At 41.5% G+C, this 24,261-nt stretch overlaps 1 protein-coding gene across 1 annotated transcript; it reads right to left on the minus strand.

The window, feature by feature from the left end:
• On the minus strand, positions 1 to 24,108 carry LOC120738031 (sodium/potassium-transporting ATPase subunit alpha-1). The gene is made up of 23 exons (XM_040039088.1): positions 23,562 to 24,108; positions 23,136 to 23,246; positions 19,658 to 19,717; positions 18,366 to 18,467; positions 18,126 to 18,227; positions 17,923 to 18,036; positions 17,311 to 17,445; positions 16,761 to 16,878; positions 16,395 to 16,663; positions 15,994 to 16,302; positions 15,042 to 15,176; positions 14,175 to 14,367; positions 13,898 to 14,073; positions 13,676 to 13,812; positions 12,959 to 13,109; positions 12,706 to 12,874; positions 12,463 to 12,617; positions 12,237 to 12,360; positions 6,090 to 6,235; positions 5,868 to 5,998; positions 5,537 to 5,638; positions 4,376 to 4,467; positions 1 to 203 (listed from the first exon to the last, which is right to left on the minus strand). Exons 1-23 carry the CDS (start codon positions 23,571 to 23,573, stop codon positions 175 to 177), a joined length of 3,072 nt encoding a protein of 1,023 aa, XP_039895022.1. The 5' UTR covers positions 23,574 to 24,108; the 3' UTR covers positions 1 to 174.
• Between the last annotated feature and the right edge of the window lie 153 nt (positions 24,109 to 24,261).

Below are 24,261 nucleotides of genomic sequence, written 5' to 3' on the forward strand. Positions count from 1 at the left end.
CTCAGTGAACAGTGGGAATGTTTTATTGGGAAAGAAACACACATCAATATAATCTTAATCTATCCATGCTTTGTGGTGTTATTAATGGGGGGGTCTAATAACTCAAACAAATATGTAACATGGCATTAAATAGTAATGAAGCACACGCTCCCTCCGTGTCTGTGTGGCGTTGGATCAGTAGTATGTTTCTTTCTCCACCCAACCTAGAAAGGAAAGGAGACACAATTAGGGAGGGTTTTTTTTGTTTTTTTAATCTTTCTCACAGTTTAGGGCTCAAATTTGTCTCGTTGTCTTTTACAGAGAAAAACAAAGATGGAATACAACACGACAGCCACATCTAAAACGGCTTTGGCCTCAAACCTCGCGCTCAGAAAGATTTCACCCCTCATGCTGGCTGACAGTGATTCGAAGAAATAAGACTTGACTGGGCTTGGGCCGTGTGCGAGAGACTGCATGCTAAATTTAGGGGAAATGCGGCCATTAGAAGATGCACCCTGAAGGGACGGGAGAGGCTGTGTCATTTTTGTTTCATGGTTGCTTATGAGGTTACACCATCAGTGAGGCCATGAATAATCACCCTGGGATGAAATGACTAAAAGAATCACATAAAATGACCCTGTAGCTCAAAAGCTAGATGTTTGGGTTTTATATCATTAGATGGACATAAAATCCAGTAAAAATGAATGGCGAGAGTGGTCATAATACCAAAATTCTCCAATTTTGACACCAATTTGGTATTTGGTGTCAAACATAAGGTGCCAGGACTGCCAAAGACTCCAATCTGGCCGGCTGGACATCTTTGGACAATGTGAAGGAGGGCATAAATCTTGGATTTTTAACTGTATTTTCATAAATCTTTCAGTTTTACCTACTGATAAAGACCACCCCATGCATACTAATCATCCTACAGTGATATATTAAATAATAAAATCATGTCATAGATGACCATCTACTATAGAAATGTTTTGGTTATTATTTCACTTATTTTTTCCTTATTTATTCCTCAACGAGCTCAACAACTTTTTCGTTTTGAGCGAGGGAACCCCACAACCACAACCAAAGCAGACATGATGCCAGACCACCAACCTCTGACTCTCTCCCCCACCAATGTAGGAGCGGTGCTGAGCAGGATCAATGTCCACAAGGCTGCAGGCCCTGATGGCATCCCCGGGCGTGTTCTCAGAGCGTGTTCTGGGGAGCTTGCAGGAGTGCTCACAGACATATTCAATCTGTCCTTGGCCCACGCTGTGGTACCGGCCTGCTTCAAATCCACCTCCATCGTCCCGATACCCAAAAACTCCAACCCATCTTGCCTCAATGATTACCGCCCAGTAGCACTCACCCCCATCATCACTAAGTGCTTAGAGCGACTGGTCCTAGCACACTTCAAATCCTGTCTCCCCCCCACCCTGGACCCCCACCAATTCGCATACCGCCAGAACAGGAGCACAGAGGATGCAGTCTCCATCGCAATGCACTCTGTCCTCTCACACCTGGACAACAACAACACCTACGCCAGAATGCTGTTTATAGACTTCAGTTCAGCATTCAATACAATCCACCCCTCACAACTCATCAGGAAACTGACAGACCTGGGCATCAGTTCCCTCATCTGCAAATGGTTACTGGACTTCCTGACCAACCGCCCCCAACATGTCCGGCTGGATAACCACTGCTCATCTACCATCACAATGAACACCGGTGTACCACAAGGCTGTGTGATGAGCCCTTTCCTCTACTCCTTCTTCACCCACGACTGCAGACCTGCTGATGGTTCCAACACCATCATTAAGTTTGCAGATGACACCACGGTGATTGGCCTCATCAGTGACAACGATGAGGCCGCCTACAGGGAGGAGGTGGATCGTCTGGCTGAGTGGTGCGACAGAAACAACCTGCTGCTTAACACCGAGAAGACCAAGGAGCTCATCGTGGACTACAGGAGGAATGCTGACCCACATCCACCCATCCACATTAAGGGGACGGCTGTGGAGCGTGTGAGCAGCTTCAAGTTCCTGGGAGTCCACATCTCCGACGATCTCACCTGGACGACCAACTGCTCCAAGCTGGTCAAGAAGGCTCACCGGCGCCTCTTCTTCTTGAGGACTCTGAGGAAGAACCACCTGTCCTCAGACATCCTGGTGAACTTCTATCGCTGCACCATCGAGAGCATCCTGACCAACTGTATAACAGTCTGGTACGGGAACTGCTCTGCCTCGGACCGGAAGGCGTTGCAGAGGGTCGTGAAAACTGCCCAGCGCATCGCCGGAGCACCACTTCCTGCCATAAAAGACATCTACAGGAAGCGGTGTCTGAAAAGGGCTGGGAAAATCATCAAAGACCCCAGTCACCCATCGCATGGACTCTTCACCCTCCTGCCCTCTGGGAGGCGCTACAGGAGCCTCCGGACTAAGACCACCAGGTACCGGAACAGCTTCTTCCCCACAGCTGTCAGACTCCTGAACTCTGCCTCCTGACATCTGACCCACGTTAAACTCATGGACTGGACATACACACACCCACAATGGACAACTGTACCCTCAAACACACAATAATAACATGGACTGAACCACCACTCACAACCACTAGCACTTTATATAGCCTCTGTAGAAACTATCTACACCCTCACTTATCTTAACTGCACTACTGTATAGCTCTGTGTAAATAATCATTCTGTACATTCGATAATCTTTAATCCTACAACTGTTTACAACTTGCATAGTTCCCATTTCTGTATAGCTGTATATCTCAGATTCTGTAAAGTTATTTATTTCATATTCTGTATAGTTTTTCATATTTATATCCTGTTCATATCCTGTACATAGCTTGTACTCACTACAGCCTGTACATACTTATAGTTATAGAATATTCACAACATACTTCATACCATGTACATTATAACATACCATAATAGACCCATTTCTGTAATATACTCACATATCTATATTATTGCTAATATATATTGTAATATATCTATATCACTAAAGCACTTCTGGATGGATGCAAACTGCATTTCGTTGCCCTGTACCTGTGCATGTGCAATGACAATAAAGTTGAATTCTATTCTATTCTATTATTTTTCTGATATTATAGATATCAGATGGATTAAATCTGCACTTAAACTTACAATGACAGAAAGGGCCCAGTTAAGATCAAAGTGGGCTGTATGTGGCCCTCGATGTAAAATGAGCTTGACATCCCTGCTCTAAATGCTTGAATTATACCATTTAGCATGTTGGGTTTCACTTTTGGGAGAAACTGTGAGTTAAAAAATAGTTTTAAAAAAGTTAAAAAATTATCTAAGGGCAGTTCACTTTGGGCTATTTATGGAGTGGAAAAAGTATTTATTTGCTAGCGCTTTCAAAAAAAAAGAAAGAAAAGGGGGGGAAAAAAAGCCAAAGTTGCTAGAAACCATGTCAGCTCAACTTGTGTTTTTTCCTGTCTGAATGTAACACATTATTCACCATGGATGGGCAGTGGGATGTTCACTGATCTGTGCCGTGGGGCTCAGATGTAGCGCACACGCACTCTCACACAGCTGCTTCAGAGCCAGCCCTTCGTACAGGTTCTGTTCAGCTTTGTGGGTGGAATGATGCATTAACTACACCACGGTTGGGGGTTCAAATCCCACCGGGCTCTGCCATCTGCCTCAGCTCACTGGTCAGTGTAGGGACGCAGTTGTGGCAGCAATACTGGGCACGAGTATCCATGAAAAATAGACTCGAAAGAGGCATACGCCACCTTTGCTGAGCGCGCGTGCACACACACACACACACACACACACACCTGTGTCTCATTTTCACACAGTACAGTGGGCACCTTCACAAAGCTGCGGCTGCCTTTGCTCTGTGATGTCAGCCTCAATGAATCAATGAGACTGACATCAGCCGCTGGAGGGAGTTTGTTTGTTTTTGTGGGTTTTTTTAGAAGTTTCAACACCTTTTAAAGCCATCAATATTTCACTACTTTGCAGTCGTGTTTTCAATCCCGTGTGTTTGTCAAAAAATAGCTAAAAAGAAGGTCTCGCATTCAGATGGGTTTTTTTTTATTTTTTATGCGGTTTAATTACGTTAAAGGGACACATTTTTCCTCTGCCTTCAGCGCTTTTCATGCATTGAGATTATTGCAATGTGTGGGGCGAATTTTTGAGAAAATCACCTCCCAAATATGCAAAAATATGATCCTCTTCTTTCCAAATGTGCAGAGAGCACATATTTTAAGCAATGCAGCACATTTTTCTGCATCTGACTTTTTGTCAAGTAAAAAATCCCTCTGTGCCCCACTACATTCAGATTACAATACTGAGAATACAGGCAAAAATGTGTCCTAGGGGCCTCAGATAGTTATATATGTCAAGAGTTAGTGAAGCTCTTACCTCCTGGATTGCGTCTGAGGATATATCTTCTGGCTTCATCATAAACAAAGATGAGGAGGGAGTAGGGGAAGGCACAGAACCACCACAATGGCCTAAAGGTAAGGATGGACAGACAGGTTGAATTATTAATGGGAACGTGACAAAAAAAAAAACCAACACAAGCACGCTCTTCTCTTTTGAACAGAAAAGCTTTTGGGGTGAGCATTAGGCTGTGGCGAACCGGCTATTAAATGAATTCAGAAGCCGTTGAAACAAAATGATGCAGAGAAATCTGACAGCTGGGTTGAGGACATATCCTGTTCATCTCTTTGATAGTGCTCTCTGGCAACGCTAACGAGGCTGCTAAAAGCCCACTAATGCAAAGCCCTGAAAACAAATCCACAAAACTTCTAGAGGGGGTTTGTGTGATTCTATAAGTGTCTTAGAACTAGAGCAGGGGCCTACACCCCTGTCTTTACCCAATAAAATACCCCAGAAGGGCATAGTGTCAGACAGATATGCTCAGCACCTTTAATCTGCATAAGATATTTACAGAGGTAAAGAGAGAAATAACTTAGAAAGAACAAAACAGAAGCTAGAGTCTGGGACACAAAACAGGTGAATGAAGAAGGTGAGAAAGGAGAGACAGATCCATGGGAAACCAATGAATAAAGGTGACAAAGGAAAGTAGCGTGTGAACTCTTGAGCTAATGAGCCTCAGTGCTTTCTATTTTTCTCTTTTGGGCAAAGAAACTCATTAGTATAGCATCTCTTGTGCTTCGCTCTGCCTCTGAAGTGGAAATTACCAGTGACACTAGATAATAGCCATCTTATTTTCAACGAGATGATAAAGCTAAAGCATCACCAAACTGAAAACATGAAGCTCTCAAAGGGCTGTCTGCACTGAGTGATGTACGAGAAACCTCCGGAAGGATCCAACAACCAGGGATGTCTGCAAATTTGCTGAAAGAAGGCTTTTCACACTTTAACAAAAGTTGCCTTGTGCTCAGCGAGGTCCTCAAATAAACTGAACAGACACGCAAAGTGGGATATCAACAAAAGCCAACAGTGAAAAAGGAAAATGAAACGTTCTGCATGATTATTGGAGCCTACGAAATTATCTTGGAAGCTAATTTTAAAGTCATGAGTCACAGGATGGTTCTGTTTGTGTACTTGACTCACTTCATAGGGTACATTCTGAGGGCAACGTCCATGCCTGGGCAGTATGAAAGGAAGGCAGCCAGAGCCGTCTCCTCAAAGAGCCCAAAGATGAGGATGCGGTTCCTGTGGGGGTGAAAAAAAAAGGTATGGGTCAATACAACAAAAGCTCCTACTCTTAAAATTACCTGACATATTGATGTTCTTGTTATAGGAAAGCATGCAACACAGTACCAAACTGTCATTGTGGCTTGAAGCCATCTCATCAGTAATGTCTTTGATTTTATTTACAATTACTCAAATATAAAGACCCAGTTGTCATTTGAAGATCTCAAGCATCTCCATGTGTACATACGTCATTCCTTGCTGCACAATGGAGTTCCTCCTGGTCTTACAGATGATCAGATCGGCCCACTGCACGATCACAATACTGGCGAAGAAGGCTGTGTGGCAGCTGTACTCTACAATCTTTCTGCGCTCATATGTCTGGAACAATAAAATAAAAAGGAAAAGATTAGAATGTTTTCCTTTTCCTAGACTGAAATTCCAATTAAATTTAAGCATAAGTGTGACTGACCCACTGCTGCCCATAGCTGTCTTCCAGGTCATTTACATATTTATCATCCCACAGCACTCTCAGTCCTATCAGGTCCATGGGGAGGAAACCATTTTCAGCCAGGATGACAAAATATGTGAAGAAGCCAGCTGTGGCCTGCATCATACCTAACAGGAGAAAAACAACAGGAAACCTCAGGAAATGCAAATCAGAAGCAGAGTTACAGTTTCTCTAGCTTTCATTAACAACTTTCATACTTGTCTCTGGTAATCAAGATGGAGATAAGACAACCAAATATAACATGTAAGTGGCATTCCCTGCAAAGCTAAGCCTCTGGAGAGACATAAAAGTAAGTAAATCAAGTAACATTTTATTTGTATAGCACCTTCCAAGATAAAAAGACAAAGTGCTTCACAGAGAACTGAAAACATAGAAACAAAAATCAACCAAAAGCAAGTTTAAAAAGATGAGTTTTTAACAGTATAAAACTATATGTTTGAAATAGTGAAGATATCCTTTAATTTGATTTTCTTCTTTTTGAGGATTTTTAAAAACACAACTTTAAATGGATTTAGTCTCTAAAAATGTGCTGAATTAAAGCTGGAAGTCTGTGCTACAATCTCATCTTGATCAGTTGATTTAAAATCCAATGTGATTTTGGCGGCGCACAGAGACATTTCAAGCTTTAATAAGTGTAGTTAATTAATGGAAATATTGACTTTGTCACTGTAATAAGCATCATATAGATTGCTTCATAAGGTGAAATATAAAAAAGGAGAGATATGGGGGACAAAAAAAACTGACTTTGGAAACCCACTGTGTTGTATTTGATGCAGACTTTACCATGAAGTCAGGTATAAAAACATCAAAACCATCTGAAACAAAGCAATGATATTCACACCAGGAAATGTATTGTAGTAAGCAAAGATTTCCCCAGCAAAGCGCAACTCGCCAAAACAAGGCAGCCATTTTGGATATGGGATTCAAAGTACAGTATGCAGACTGTCCACCAGGGGGCAGTAGAGAACATACACTTCAGTTTGTGTTTTGTTTTGTTTTGAGTTGGTAGGAGAAGCATCCACTAGTCACAAGCAATGTTCCCTCTAATTTTTCATGTGTCTGAGCAACACAAACTCCCTGAGCGGTCCTTTGGACCACTGTGAGCAACAGCAGACATGTGCACTGTGGTCACGCCAGCATCGAATCCATCCAAGTTACATGGTTTATTAAAATAATCAAATTATAGACAAGCATGGGGTAGTCACGCTTTCCCTTAGCTCCCGCAACTTTTAGGTATTTGAGCGAGCCCACCTAACTTATCTTTTGAGGCAAATATCTTGGTGATTTGGTGAAGCCGTTGGAACATTTGATGCCCATGTCGCCTAAACCTGCGAAGTCGAATGGTAAAACAACCGAATGCGTGGTTGCTAGCGTTCCTGCGAATGTTAGCAAAGCCGACATAACAGCACTGCTAGCGGAGCACCGTTCAGCTTTACTGGCGGAACTAAAAGTCAGCTTTTGATGACTTGAGTAAAAAGCTGGATGGACTACAGAAGGCATCGGACAACCATGGTGAGTGCCTAGAATCTTTGGAGGAAAGCGCTGAACCGCTCGACCAGCGCCTTGCTAAAGTGGAGGATACCTGTGAGACACTACGGGTCGCTAATGAAAAGCTGAAGGCTAAGCTATCGGACATTGAGTCGAGAAACAGACGCTGCAATGCCCGTCTTATTGGCCTGGAGGAAGAGATTGAGGGTCCACAACCCTCTAAGTTTTTCTCACAGTTGTTGCAAGACGTTTTTGGGAGAGACATTTTCCCCTCTCCTCCCGAACTGGATCGTGCACACCGTATTTCGGCCCCCAAACCGGCCCCCGGAGGCAGACCGCGGCCCGTCATTGTCTGTTTTCACTGCTACCAAAACAAGGAGCTGCTAATACAAGAGGCTAGGAGGAGGAACGACCTGAAGTATATGGATAAACCATTCCGAGTCTACAAAGACTACAGCCCTGAGGTGGTGAGTCAGCGGAGAGAATACAGATCGGTGATGTCATGCTTGTACAAGATGGGCCTGAAACCATCACTGCTATACCCAGCGCGACTATGCATTGTTAATACGGATGGTGTACACCTCACATTTGGTTCTGTGGCTGAGGCCGAAAGGTTTGTGCAAGACTCCATGGAAGACTGAACTGTTTTGAGGCGCGTGGAACACGGGACTACTTCGGACGACTGTTACGGCATTGTCATGCTTCCTTTGTTGATTTTCAGACATTTAACTTAATTTCTTTTTCTTTATTATTTTTTTGGCGTGACAGTGCAATTATTTTACACATATTTTGACTGGTGGACTTCACCGGTGTACACCTGGTGGGTCTTATTCCAACCTTTCCACTATGCGGGCTTAAGGAGCTTTAGGTAGGATAGTTATGGAAGTTTTTCAGTTAGATTGGGTAGGTGTGTTCTGACAGCTAGCGTCACCTGGGGGTTCAGGGGGTTTCTGGGAGGGTTCCAAGTGTTTTATGTTTCTTGTCTGAGCAAGAATGAGCTAAAATTTTTTGATATATTTTCAATGGTTACCCCTATTGACTTAGTGACCTGGAATGTTAAAGGCCTGAACCATCCTATTAAAAGAAAGAAGATTCTCACTCACTTGAAAAATATGGGTGCTGATATAGCCTTTATCCAAGAAACCCATCTTAAAACTCTATAGAATATTTATTAAGAACCGCAGTGATACCTATGAGCACGGAGATTAGGCGGGAGAGATTCTAGCAAGACAGTTGAAATGTGCAAGAGCCAGGCAAACTATTAATGGGGTCGCAACCCGAGATGGTGGAACTGTTACAGATCAACAGGATTATAAGTTGTATAGCTCCGATAATACCAATGATTCTAACCATCTCTCTGACTTTTTTAGAGACCTAAAGATTCCAACATTGTCCCCAGACGAGGTTTCCACCCTGGATGCACCTCTGCAGCAGCAGGAGATCATAATGGCAATAAAATCATTACAGTTTTGCCGATCACCAGGCCCTGATGGTTTACCGAACAAATTTTATGCCGCCTTTGCTGGAAAACTAGCCCCTGTGTTAGCTACATTATATACTGACTCTCTTGCCAAAGGTGTTTTGCCTGATAGCCTAAATCAAGCTTGTATAACATTACTTCCCAAAAAAGATAAAAACCCTTTGGAATGTGGATCCTACAGGCCGATTTCACTCCTGAATTCAGACTATAAAATACTAGCAAAGGTTTTGGCCAACCGATTGGAAAAAGTTTTACCCAACATAATCTCTTCAGCTCAGACTGGTTTTATTAAAAACAGTCACTCCTTTTTTAGTATTCGTCGACTACTTAATATAATGTACGCCCCCAGTCAAGCTGCTTCTAAATGCCTCCATGGATGTGGAGAAGGCTTTCGATAGAGTAGAATAGGAATATCTATTCGAGGCCTTGCAAAGATTTGGGTTTGGAAGTTCCTTTTTATCCTGGGTGAAATTACTCTATGCCTGTCCTTCAGCTATGGTACTCACTAATAACCGTTATTCTAAACTGTTCCGCTTACATCGTGGAACCTGTCAGGGCTGCCCCCTCAGCCCCCTCCTTTTCGTATTAGCTATTGAGCCATTGGCAATAGCTATAAGAAGTAAGCATGCTATTCAAGGCATTTCGCGATATGGAACTGAGCTATCAGCACGATTGCAGCGATTGCAGTATGGGTAGAAATGGAGAAGCTCTCTTCTGGTTCTTTCTTGCTATTGTCTGTCGTAGGTGCATCTATCTCGTTACCCAAAAGCCTGACAATTGAGAATCCTGTAGTTAATAATACTATCCAAATTTGCTTTCAGTTTAGAAAACATTTTAATCTTCTGAAGATGTGCTTAGGCAGCCCAGTAGCTTCCAACTATGTTTTTTCCCCTTCAGTGTCTGATGCCACATTTCAGGGCTGGCAGAGGTGAGGGCTGAGATCTTTAAAAGAACTATTAATTGACGGCACGTTTGCCTCATTTGAACAGCTGACTAATAAATACAACTTACCCCCCTCTCATTTTTTTAGGTATCTACAAATACGACACTTTCTTTCAGGCTCTATCCCAGGGTTCCCAAATAAACCCCCTAATGATGTAATGGATGACATTATGTGTTTTAACCCGGTTAAGAAAAAGGCCATATCATCAATACTTGTTCTGATTTTGCGCCTGGGTTCTTCCTCTATGTCTGCAATTAAGCGATCCTGGGAAGAGGATCTTAAAATCTGTATTACTGAAGCAGACTGGGGCAATGTTTTAAGTAATATTCACTCGTCCTCCATGTGTGCAAGACATTGCCTTCTGCAGTTTAAAATAGTGCATAGGGTACATCTCAGCAAATCAAAATTGGCAAAGATGTATCCTCAGATTGACCCAACGTGCGAAAGATGTAAATTGGCAGAGGCCACCTTGATCCATATGTTTTGGTCCTGTCCCAAAATACAAAAGTTCTGGACGGATGTCTGTGAGGCTTTGTCATGCATATTTGGAATGAGAGTGTCACTCAATCCACTTTTATTTTTATTTGGGGTCAATTCCGATGGTCTGGCACTACCGGCAGGGGGTCAAAGACTTATTGCCTTCTCTACACTATTGGCAAGACGTCTAATACTTTTGAAGTGGAAGGACGCAGCCCCGCCCACAGTTTCGCAATGGGTTAAGGATGTATTATTTCATCTTAAATTAGAGAAAATTAGGTTCGCTTTGTATTTTTGTATTTCATTGTGAAAAATAATAAATATATTAAACACCAAAATAATAAAATAACAGCATTTACATTTATGTTAGACTACTTTTAATTAACTGCTTTAGCCCACTTACAATGAAAATTAAAAAAAAAAACTTGTTCATGACCTGTGTAGTATGTTAACACTATTGGAAGTAAAAATAACTTGAACTCCAAGTTTGAAAACACAACTTTCTTTCTTTCTTTTTTTTTTTTTTTTTATAAAGCTCTGACTTGTATTATGAGTATGAGTCTGTGGTCTAGGAAATACAGTATATAATGACCAATGCTGGGCAATTAATTATATAGTTACTTCTTCAAAAAAGTAACTGAGTTTTGCAAACAACATTTTTGCAGCTGTTTACCTAAAAATGCAGCCAAGGTGTTTTTTTAAAATAAATGTTTCAAACTATATACAGAACAATCAGGTGTTCTGCATCAAATTTGATGCCACACAAATTATTTGTGCCACTCCAAAAAAAAAATTTCTGTCCACTATGAGATAAAGGAGAACAACAGCCTGATACCTGCAGGCCTGACAGCAGGAGATGTATCACTCCTGTAACACCTGTAACATTCAGCAGATGCCTCATTGTTCTCACGCACACAAGAAAACTATTGAAAACTATCGCAAATCTCTCACATCTCAAAACACCACTGTCAGTCCTAAAACTTCCCCCTTCCTAAGCAACTAAATGCCATGTTGCCATATCATTTTTTGATTGGTCGACATAGTACTTTTTTCCACCAATAGGAAAAGGTGGGGGTTTTTTGATTTTGTTTTTGCTCACAGGCAGAGAGTGCTTTCGAGCGTGTTCCGTATAAAACGCTGGTTTTACCGTTTCTTCCCGCAGTAAATATAAATAACAATGGTATTCAGGAAGGCAACCAAACATTGCATATATTTTTATCATAACTCTGGTTTTACGTGGCCTACAACAACACAATTTAAAAACTGGTATAAAGTCCACACTTTTTCCGTCAATTGTTCCGTCTGTCCTGCTCACATCTCCAATGGTTGTACACGTTGTGATTAACGTGGCTTCACTCCACATCAGCCACGTCGCTTTGCTAGCTAAAACACCGGTGTCGGCACATAAGGACGCTGTCATAGCCTGTCAACAACACTGATTAGCTGTGTATATACGAATGTGAATCGCATTATTGGCTGGACTATGGGATAAGGTGGCATCGTTCTAATCCCATACGGGAGCAGCCAGTCACTTACTGACTAACACTGCAAAACAGAATTGTTAAAGTATTAATTTTAATTTCAATTCAGGTAGATTTTTTTTCTGTGCACAGACCGTGCCAGCAGTGCGCAATTGCGCACGCGCAGCTTAGAGGGAACATTGGTCACAAGTCATGTATCCATTATAAAAACTGAGATTTATATATAAATAATGTCTTACCAATTTGTCCGTAGGCTATACTGATGAGCCTTTCATTCACTAGCTTGTCTGTTTTGGGGTTTCTGGGCTGTCTCTTCATGATGTCGCTCTCAGCTTTCTCATAAGCCAGGGAGATGGCAGGGACCTGCAAAACCACAAGTGAATAAATATATACATGAACTTTCCACCCAAATTTGAGTTCAGTTGAATCTCTCTATAGAACAGGATGAAGAGCCAAACAGCTCACCATGTCAGTTCCCAGATCAATACAGAGGATAGTGACGGTTCCCAGGGGCAGAGGGATGTTGGCGATGATGAAGAGGAGGAAGGGTGAGATCTCGGGGATGTTACTGGTCAGAGTGTAGGCGATGGACTTCTTCAAGTTGTCAAAGATCAGACGGCCTGAACAAAGTAATTTAGCAGATTCAGTGATGCTTCGTATTTTGTATTTCCAGATTTCTGCAGGTGTAGGTCTTGATATAGATCTTACCTTCTTCCACTCCAGTGACAATGGAGGCAAAGTTATCATCCAGCAGGATCATGTCAGCAGCCTGCTTGGAGACATCAGATCCAGCAATGCCCATGGCAACACCGATGTCAGCTTTCTTCAGAGCTGGAGAGTCATTCACACCATCACCTGTCACGGCCACAATGGCTCCCTGGACAAGGAAGAACATGTTTTTACAAGTTCCAAACAAAACATTTGTCAAACTGTGTCTGTGAGAATCCCCCCCGATGCTCACCTGTCTCTGGCATCCTTCCACAATGATCAGTTTCTGTTGAGGGGAGGTCCTGGCAAATACAATTTCAGTGTGGTGCTTCAGCAAATCATCAAGCTCCTCTGAGGTCATGTCTTTAAGCTCACCACCATGGACAACACAGGCCTTAGCATCCCTGAAGAAATTACAACAACATTAGTACAACAGTAGGGTATCGTCAGGAGATTAGAAAGAAAAAAACAAAAAAATAAAGTCAATTTGACCAAAACAAAGACAGCATCACCCTTAGGAAAAACTAGGACTCCCAATTATAGACAATGAGTTCTAGCTCCTCAGCCACACCTACCCTACAGCAGCTGCTTTGTTCTAAGGTGGCTGTGGCTGAGGAGGTAGAGCAGGTTGTCTACTAATTGGGAGTCCTCCATCTGCATCCAAGTATCTTTGGGCCAGTTACTGAACCCCGAGTTGCCACAAATCCAGAGTAAATGTAAGGTTAAAAGTTAAAATGGAGTAGAGGTAAGGTTAAAAACACTTTTGGCATAGAAAAGGGTGCTTGTGTGACTGTGTGTTGAAGAGGTAATGAAGCTTGTAGTAAGAAAGTGCTTTAAGTGCTAAGGTAGAGTACAAAAGCACTATTTAAGAACCAGTCCATTCACCAGCTAATGGCCACAGAACGATTTTTACCAGCTGCTCCTTACCTTCAGAGATACTAGCACAGTGAATCTTTGAAAGAGAACTAACCTAGGGTTGACCTCTGAAACTGGAACATTCAGACGGGCAGCAATGTCTTCAACAGTCTCATTGCCTTCTGAGATGATACCCACACCTTTAGCAATAGCCTTGGCTGTAATTGGATGGTCACCTGTGACCATGATGACCTGAGAGAGAAGAGATGAGAAAAAATTGGAGTACTTTGTACAAACAAAAAAAACAAATATCTGGTCATCCAAAAAGTTATCATACCTTGATTCCAGCACTCCTGCATTTACCAACAGCATCAGGCACAGCAGCACGAGGAGGGTCAATCATGGCCATGAGTCCGACGAAGCACAGGTTCTCAGTGGGGAAGTTCACTTCATCAGTATCAAAAGCAAATCCCTCTGGGAACTGGTCATCAGGCAGGTGACAGTGGCAGAAACCTGAATAAGACACAAAGAAAATGCTAGTCAGGACTTTGCAGAACTTTGCCTTGTTTCCACTACCTAATAAAGGATGTAGCTATAGAAGGAATGCTCTGTACCCAAAACTCTCTCTCCAAGACCTCCCAACTCAACATAGGCATTCTGGAAAGCATCTTTCATCTCATCATCCAGAGCCTGCTCTTTGCCCTGAAGCACAATGGAGGAACAGCGGTCCAAAATCCTCTCTGGAGCTCCTTTCATCACCAACAGATGCTTGGTTTCCCCAGGAGTGGTGTTTTTATGGATGGAGAGCTTTGGGACAACAGAAAGGCTGGATTTAAATTCAGGTTTTATCTATACTATCAGTGGTTTATGTAATGAAAAAAACTGGTTTACTCTAGACAGCTTTGATAAGAACTTTAGCCAAAAACAGCTTATGATTAATCCAACCACTAGGGGGCACGAATCAGCATTTACTACTAAATATGTTGTGCACCGAGACTATACATAACAGACCAAGATAATCAAAGATTTAATTAAAAAGGGCATTCCAGAATGGCCTAAAACCTGCATGCCTTCTAATGTCCAGAAGGTCTGTTTGGATAAAGCAGTCTGTTTGTATTGATGACTGTATGATATTAAACCTGAGTAAATACTTTACCGATTAGTTTATTGTCTAACTCTTTTAAATTTGCAGATGCTCAACTGGCAAACCACAGCGTAATTTAAACTAAAATATATGATAAAGCAGGGTAGGGTTTAGGGGATTGCCAGGCTGTGATTGTCAAGTTGCCTTTGTATTTGGTTGTTGTACTGTTTGTTTCACAGTCAGAGCCACAAGCCTTCTTGTTCAGGTTAAAAAAGAAATGATGGAAACAGCCTAATGCTCAAATCAATGCTTTAAAACAACACTTGAGTGGCTAAACAATCTGTGAATCAGTTTTCTTTTATTTTTGAGCTTTTATCACACTATCTGAATGGTTTACCTGGTATTTGTTTGTGGAATTGAAAGGGATCTCAGCAATTTTGGGGTATTTTTCTCTCATTTCACTGACAGATCCACAGCACAACTCAATACACTTCAGCAAGGCAGCTTCTGAGGCATCACCAGCGACATCTCTCTGTGGATTTTAGAAAAAAACAGTCATTAAAATTGGATCAACAATCACATCCCATGCCTTCTTTATTACAATATGTTGCAAATGTAGACTGATGTATACAGAACTATATATATAGATAATTTGTTGTTGAATTACATAAAATATACAGCACCTGGGTTTTAATGAATACCACTCCCTAAACTGGGTAGATGATTTTGAGGACTAGGATTCAGTTTTAATTTAATTCCACAGTACAATATCACTTGTATCAAATGTTGATTTACTCTTACACTCTTATATAAGCTTATATAAACTCTAATATAATTTGCCGACTATGCATTGCATTACATTTGATTCCGTCCATAATGAGCATTAGTAGCACACTTGCCAGGATTCATTATATATATTAACTTATGTTTTTTTTCTGGCCAGCCATCGCTAAAGAACCAGCTGTATATTTAAAACAGCCTTTAATTATCTTGAGTGCTTTTCTAAAGATTTCTAGCGCTGATTGGCTGCATTTGTATTTGCTTGTATCCCAAAAGTTCCAAGCCAAGTCATAACACTGCAGCACTTCACACATAGTCACTGCATCCCATGTTCACTGGGTATACTATCAAATTCCTTAAAATATTTAAAGGAATTAGGTCAATACACCACAAGGTAATAAGCTCTGTGCTTGTTTACAACCAGAGCTGTGAGGATTTGCTCCACTGAAACAAAGGTTCTTACAGTGGGGAATTATTTGGAGTCTTTCGCGATGGTCACGATGGATGAACTAGAGTACAACAGGTAGTGCTTAGGAAGCTGAGTAGTTTTACAGATGAAGATTTCTCACCTTCAGAATGGGAACGTTGCTCTGGTCAGCCAGGAAAACGGCGCGGTTGCAGAGTCCAGCGATTCTGGACAGATTAGCCCAGGTGGCAGAGCTCCTGTCAAAAGAGGTACCGCTCTGGTTCTCAGTGGTGTCAGCCTCATGGATCTGGTTGTCAAACCACATGTGGGCCACAGTCATTCTGTTCTGGGTCAGGGTGCCGGTCTTGTCAGAACAGATGGTGGAGGTGGAGCCCAGAGTCTCGACAGCTTCCAAGTTCTTCACCAGGCAGTTCTTCTTGGCCATACGCTTAGCAGTCAGAGTCAGACACACCTACAGACAATTTAGGTTTTAAGAACCACAGTCTTTTTGTATCAATAAATATAAGGTATTTAAAAGGAATGCCATTAGACACCAAAACTCACAGTGACAGTAGCCAAAAGACCTTCTGGCACGTTGGCGACAATGATACCAATAAGGAAGATGACAGCCTCCAGCCAGTTATATCCAAGGATGAGAGAGAGGATGAAGAAAGAAACACCCAAGAACACGGCCACTCCAGTGATGATGTGGATAAAATGCTCGATCTCAATGGCAATGGGAGTTTTTCCGCCCTCTAGACTGGAAGCCAGGGTGGCGATGCGGCCCATGACGGTATTATCACCAGTGTTGATGACGATTCCTCTGGCTGTGCCTGAAAAGAGAAGACAGACTGAGTCCATGGAAGCTTGGTGATGATTCATGATCTCTATATACATTTCTATGTCAACCACTAATTGTCCATGCTGTACCTTCAATACAGTTGGTGGAGAAGAAAGAAATATTCCTGGTTTCCAGTGGGTTTTCATTGGAGAAGTCTGGAGATCGAGTCTGGGGCTCTGATTCACCAGTCAGGGAGGAGTTGTCCACCTGAGGAATGAAAGCACAGAAGCAGGAATTAGTGACAAAAGACATCATGCTGATCAAGCCAGAAAAAGGATATATTGAGAAGCTGAGATGGAGGTGGGTTGCCAAACAGCTTGCAGGTGAGCAACAAATGTATGTTGGGTAAAGAAACTCAAACACAGTCTAGATAAGATTCCTCGTTAGGAAATATAGAAAGGTTTCTGATAAGCAATCATCCGATGCTGAGATCATGATGTGAGCTTGCCTTTAATGCTTTTGTGGACTAACATTCCGCCCAATTACTCAAAAACCATAACACATGAATCAGAAACATTATCACGGGGCAGCTTGAGTGTAAAGAAGTAAATTGAACTGTCTAAAAATATATATTAGCTATCAAACCCATGCTCTACAAAAGTATTTGTTGGGGTTAACACAAGTAGTTGAGATACAGACCTTGCAGCCATGAGCAGAGATAATTCTCAGATCAGCAGGGATCCTGTCTCCTCCTTTCACCTCCACTAAATCTCCAAGCACCACCTCCTCAGCATTGATGTTCTTCTTCTCTCCATCACGGATAACCAGGGCTTGCTATAAAACCAAAGACTTAAGTTAAACATTATAAAACAATAACTACATTATAAAACATGTCAAAAAGACATGATGAATATTTCTTGTTTTTAATTCCCAGATGATTCAGATGAGTGATGGTAAAATGTATCATCATTGTTGTAATACTGATGAAGAAACACTACTCCTTAGAGTTGTGCAACTAGTACTGTTGCTTGTTGCCAAAGACTTTAGTTAAACATTATAAAACAATAACTACATTATAAAACATGTCAAAAAGACATGATGAATATTTCTTGTTTTTAATTCCCAGATGATTCAGATGAGTGATGGTAAAAATGTATCATCATTGTTGTAATACCGATGACGAAACACTACTCCTTAGAGTTGTGCAACTAGTACTGTTGCTTGTTACCACTGGGAGGCTACAAAGCAATTTGAGACAAAAACAGTGTGTATAAATGGGCTGTTACATTAGCTTTTCTTTTTGTGTCTCACCTGTGGGACCAAGTTCTTGAAGGACTCCATGATCTTGGAGCTCTTGGCCTCTTGGTAGTAGGAGAAGCAACCGGTGATGATGACAACAGCAGAAAGCACAATACCTAGGTACAACTACATGAAGAGAGAAGAGAGACATAACCTTTGTAACTATTAATTCTTTAATTAATATGTCACAATCTATATAAAGAAACTATCATTACGTTATCATTTGTAGGTTCATCTTCTGAGGCAGCCTGGATACCATAAGCCAAGAAGCAGAGGATGGCACCAATCCACAGCAGCATGGAGAAACCACCAAACAGCTGTAAACAAGAGGAAATAACAATCAGGCTTTGCTGGTTGTACTGGTTTACAGTGACACAGACTTAATTTGCATTTCTAATATTTGAATATTCAAAAACAGGTTTGTGGTTTGCAAGGGGAGGATGTTTGACTCTTACCTGTTTGCAGAACTTGACCCATTCAGGTGTCGTGGGGGGAGGTGTGAGGGCGTTGGGGCCATCTCGGGCCAGGATCTCTTTTGCTCTGGAGGAGGAAAGACCCTAAAAAGAAAAACAAAGATAAGAAGAAGCTGTGCAAACTATAATATAAAAAAATATTCATCTGTTCTCTAAATCTGTCTAAATCTTCATTTACTGGGTGAGAACCATAATAAAGGACAAGAACAAGAACGGTTTTATTTGGTAAACAGGTTCACTCTATTCCACAAAGACATGGTGGATTAAGGTCTGGTTGACACAAAACAAAAGAAAACCCAAACGCGGGAAGAAAATTATCTCCCTAATCTTAAAATGAGAGCTTCCTCTGTTTTATGTGTGACTTGCAGTAAATGAAAACTCAACATACCAGTAGTAATAAAACCAAGACAGAGAAATATACCAGATGATCAAGTTGTATTTCTATTACTTCATGTGTGACTGAAAGTCTCTTTAAACAAATACCAAGATTAACAAGGAGCTTTTTTTCTCTCCTTGTTGGCAGGATCAATAAGTCTGGTGTTCTGGTGTGAATGAAGCCTTTGTTTTAGGGCAAACTCAGACAGATCAGATTTCAGGAGATAACCAGCGTCACTCAGGCATTTGGCCGTGGTGGAATTGTATTGGCTAGTGCAATTGGATTCTGTGTGTATGTAACCTTAGCTTGATGAGGAAAACATGAAGAACAACTATTGTGTAGGAGCTAGCTTTGCTTTCTTTGTACAGTGTGGCGTGCACTGATACCTTAAAGGGCTACTCTCTTTCCTCTTCCTAGAAATTTCTCGTGTCTTCTCTTGTTTGTGGGAACATGTAGCATCATTGTAACAATGCAACAGCACGACTACTTTCTAACAAAGTAGTCTTTGACCTGCTTGCAAATCATACTTATAGCCAAGACCATTACAGTACTTTTAAATAACAGGGACACTTTTTATTTCTATCCAGTGTTTTGAAAAGTCCCTTTTCACCTGCTTTTCATTGGGGGGAAGGAAGGAATGAGGCCAACACCTGTAAAACTAGGCTAAAAACCAAGAAATGAATTTCTTTGCTGCATGACTATCTGTGCCTCCACTTCTTTGCTCTTGGATAAACACTACACTGCTGGATAAGTACAAGAAAAAAGTGAAACTTTGTCCACGTCTTTAGTCCGCTGTTTGACCTCAGCTTGGATTGTGAAATCTTCCCTTACCTTTGTCTTTATCAGCTGAAAGACTCACAAAAACAAAGACACACATACACACATCTGGAATGCTCACCCTGGTTAGGTCAGTTCCATATTTTCTGTGAAGTTCATCCAAGGTTAACTTGTGATCATCCTATGGAGAGAGAAGGAAAGAGACTGAGAGACATTGCATAAGTGAGACATGAAGGCTGCCGTGAGCTCAGTGACGTTCGGATTGGCTCAAGCAATCAGTTTGCTGCGAGCAAACACTCCGTCAATCGATGTCATCCAACTGATAGACTGATGTTTGCTCTCAAAAGTTGGTGCTCATTTGTTTGACATTTCAGCAAAGCTCCCCAAGAACGCTATCTGACTCAGAGTCTAACTCACGTCATTATCAGTGACATCAAAGTGAATTTGGTGCAAGATTTTCATAATGATTTCTTGTAGCGTTTAACCATGAGTGTTTGTAAGCCACCAAACGTTTTAATTAAGCAATAATTCAGTTAATTCCAAATGCGATAGCGGCAGAAACTAAAGTAGCTCTACAAATGAACCACCAGAGATGCATGTGTTCATCGATGCCTACAGTGAGATTATCTCATGTCATTCGGATGAGCTGCAGTGATATCTAACTCCCACCTTTCATTGATTGGAAACTGAGAGACAACACAGTCATGCGATCAAGAGTGCACTAAAGCAATTTAATTTCCATTTCCAGACAAAAACAAACCAAAACAAAAATTATTATTTACATAAATAAAGCAAGGATGTTGTTTTATAGCCACAAATTTATATGTTAATGGTTTTAAAGATAGCAGCAGATAATCTTCTGGGACTGCTGTGTCACATATCATGAGGTGACGTTGCCTAGCAACCACCTATCAATGGGCTAAGATGACCCATTTCTTTTTTTTCTTTTTTTTGGTGTTTATGCACCTACAGCAAACCAGCTCCAGCATCACTATCACTTTGATTTTACAACGATACCATCTGATTTGTATCCACAAAACCTGGATGGTGTATTACGTGGGTTGTGACGTCATCACGTTGCCTAGCAACCGCCTACCAACAGACTAAAAATCATAGCACGTGTACTGTGGCATGGGCATGAGCTGGTGATACGAAAGTACAGGATCATTTTGATTGTTTGAAGTGTAAAAGCTCCAGTCGTTTACTGCCTGCACTGTGAAAAGCGTGTCAGAGTTGTAGTTGCAGGTAAATGATTGTCACTCGGCTTTCTGCTTTAATAGATTGCAGTATCTTTTTTGGTTAACCTTTATTTAACAGAAGGAGTGCACATCAAGTTTCACTTACTGTGTGCTGGGTTGATCTGACTAGTTAAGTTTTTAATTAAAAAAGTTAATTAAACCACTTCTCTTTCTTCACTGTGCTTGATGACATTTCTCTGCACGCTTTCCTGTCACATGGGGAAAAAAATGGGGGTAACCGCATGGTTCAATCAGCATGGCCACCTTTTTGCATTACAATAAGCATGCAAAGTGTTCCATACCAAATGTGCCACAGATACTGTGCTTATATTACATGCTACAGGCTAGCTTTCATATTCTGGCTTATAAAGACCTACACCTTGGCCATCCACAAACTGCTGGGCCAGCTGAAGAAACAAACTCTATAACTCAGTAAGATCTATATTTAGGACTTTCTGTTAGACTTTGTCACAATTTATCAAATCACTAGCTGCGTTGTGTTATTGTGGGCCTGTTCCCTTTGTCTTTAGCTGGACTTTGATGCCTCGGTTAATTGTATGATGATGCAATAATCATTAACAGATTGCCAGATCCATGGGTTTCATAGAGAGTCACCTACAGTTTTACTACTGAGCTGATACATTAATCCAATACGTTATTAATATTTAACTAAAGTTCAAATCTGGGGATTATCAATCCAAGCTGCCCTTTGACAGTAAATCTTATTTTGAAATGCACATTCAATGGTGGCCTGACACATGAAAGACAATGCTCTGTTTTAATTGCAGGCCATGGGAGGTCATGGCACTTTGGTGATAGGGTTGCCATGGCATTGAGATGTCCTTCAGTGACAGCAGGACTTTGAGATGTAGTTAAGATGTACACGGGACAGTAATCATTCATGTGTGTGGAAGATGGGGCTTTTATTACCTAATAACCCTCAGTATTCTGTGACCTGCAAGATGACATTGGGAAGAAGGGACTGTCGCTTGTGTCAAGACAAAATAATTGTAGAAGTGCCAAAGACCGCTAATAGCATGTTCTGTCAAAAATGTTGTTTTTAACAAGTTACCTTGGAGCCATGTTGGATATCTGGATATTACCTAACAATACATGTTTCCTTTGTGACCTTGTGAAAGTCATTGACCAGCAACATTTAAAAAACACCATTCTGCCAAATAATTGATGGTTCCTCATGACAGAAGTGACATTTCAACATAGATCGCTCACTAATACTTGAATGGTGTTTGGAGATGTTGGTAAACTTGCCTATGTGTCAACTGACCTTGTCAAGGACAAGGACAAGGCTAAAATATTTTCTAGAGTATACATCTTAAATACACGTGAATATGTACATATATACAAATAAACGAGTAACCAGTGACTTTACGTGGTATTTTTAAACACGCACTAGTTTTACCCGCTTCATCTGTTTTTGACTGATAACCAACAAAACTATGTTAATCCGAATGGATGGAAAATTTGCCTGGAATTGAAATGCATAATATTAAGTGTCTGAGATAAATGTCGCGCTGAGTTGTATCCAGTGGAGACGTGAGATGAGAGGTGAATGCCTCCATGTGTCGGATAAAAACCTAAACACTTGAAACTTTTAATAAAAGCATCCCTGGCTTCTAAAATACCAAAACGACCGTTTTAACTGGTCATCGGTGCTCTGCAGTTGACTTTCTCGTGAACTCACACCAAGTTCCTTGCTGACCTTGGGAAATGACCTAAGCAAGCTGCAGACTGTGACTGAGAAAAAGCTGACACCAGTGGAAAACACCTCAGTGTTCTGCTTTTTTTCCCCTCCCTCTCTCTCATCTGTCTACGCCAGGATGTTTAAAAACCTGTCTAAACTTTTAAGTGTGAAACTCCACAACTCCACCAGTGTCTACGTCATCAGAGTCCAGTGGGAAGAGTTGAAATTTTGAAGCCTAACAATAAAATAAATGCTGAGTGTTTGTGGAAGTTTATGCATTTGAAACATCCTGGCACTCCCACCCAGCACTGACGTGTTTGGTTGAGATCAGTCTTTATAGACATGGCTTGCAATTTAATTATAGCTGTGAGCTACACTATGCAAGCAGTCCCAATAATGTGTGACTGTACATGCAGCAGTGTAAGCACAGACCTACGTCTCATGTGACCAGCTGTGAGGCCAAAGCAGAGGTTTGTATCACTGGCAGTGACTGAGTGTTAACATGAACTGAGTGAATTTTATAAAATGACTTGACTTTAACTAGTTTAGATGTCATTTTGTAGGCTTTAGTGTCATCATTTCATGCTTAAATCACATAAATCGAGCCCTCAAGTGGCAACTAATTACAGACTGGCTTTGCTCAAGCACTCTGTACTCACAAGGTCGACTTCTTTTTTCAGATCGTCCATATCCTTCTTGGCCTTGGCCTTCTTGTCTTTCTTGCCCCCATCTTCCGAGGTTGCCGCCAGTTTGTATTCATCTTTCCCTTTCTGCAGTGAAGGAAAGGGAAACAAAGTTAGCCTCTGACAAAAAAACCCAAAAAAAAACAGAAAAAGCCTGAGGGAAGAAAGCCCTGGAACTTCCGATTTTAAGAAGCGGGAAGCTATGTCAACTGTCCTGATCAAACATATTGTGAAACTCCTGTAAATTATTATTAACACAAGTGAGATCTTTGAGTTCTGGAGTTCATAAACTTCCTAAAGCTGTAAAGAAAGACGTAGTCTAAGTCAATGTAGGAGAATTTGGCACTCGCATGCAAAGTTAAGCAACCTTAAGCAAACTTGTGACAGAGTTCCAACACTTACCCCAAGCCCCATGACTGCAGCACGAGTCAGAGAGTGGTCAGTCCAATTGCTTTTTAAAACTGAAACTTCCCACTCCGCCTCTGCCTCTCTCTCTCACGCTCACTCTCTTCCTCTTTTCAGTCGTCTTCCACTCTCCCCAGAGCAGAGAAGGTAGAGGCGGTTGCAGAAATACACCTTTATACCTGGAGGAATAAGAGGAGGGGCTTGCTGGGTGGGGGAAGGGAGCTAAAACTGGACAGGTAGCTTAGTTGGGGGAAGTTTACTTGCATTGGGAGGAGGCGTGCCTGAGAAAGGGTGGGCTAAATCTTACTCAACTTCTCATTTTTGTTCCCACTGTAGCCGGTCTTCTCCTTCCCTCTCCCTTCCAACTGTCCTAAAACCGTTTTTCGGCTTCTGTTTTTGATTAATTTCATCTGCAGTGTTATTCGTGCGAGGGCATTGTCTCAGGTTGTGTGTGCTTACCTCACACAGTGAAAGGCAAGATAGTGAGAGACACAGAGATAAAGCAACAGCTCCAAAGGTCAAAGTACAGCTTTGAAGGTGACTGATTGCCCAAAGCTTGAATAACAAAGACTGAAAGTAAAGTACCAAAAAAAGAAAAAAAAAGTGAGAAGCTGACTAAAACTGACTGACTTTTATCTTGCGAGGGCGCGGGAGATAGAGGGAGAACAAAACTGTTACCCAAAACTACGATAGCATG

Source organism: Simochromis diagramma, unplaced genomic scaffold, assembly GCF_900408965.1.
Source record: "Simochromis diagramma unplaced genomic scaffold, fSimDia1.1 OVJJ01000411.1, whole genome shotgun sequence".
NCBI lineage: Eukaryota > Metazoa > Chordata > Actinopteri > Cichliformes > Cichlidae > Simochromis > Simochromis diagramma.

Coding starts and splice junctions, on each gene's coding strand:
- LOC120738031 (XM_040039088.1), bottom strand. Junction 18,468..19,657: donor ATGGAACTGACCTAACCAGG/GTGAGCATTCCA, acceptor TTTTCTTTTTAG/GGTCTTTCCTCCTCCAGAGC. Junction 18,228..18,365: donor GGGTCAAGTTCTGCAAACAG/GTAAGAGTCAAA, acceptor TCTTGTTTACAG/CTGTTTGGTGGTTTCTCCAT.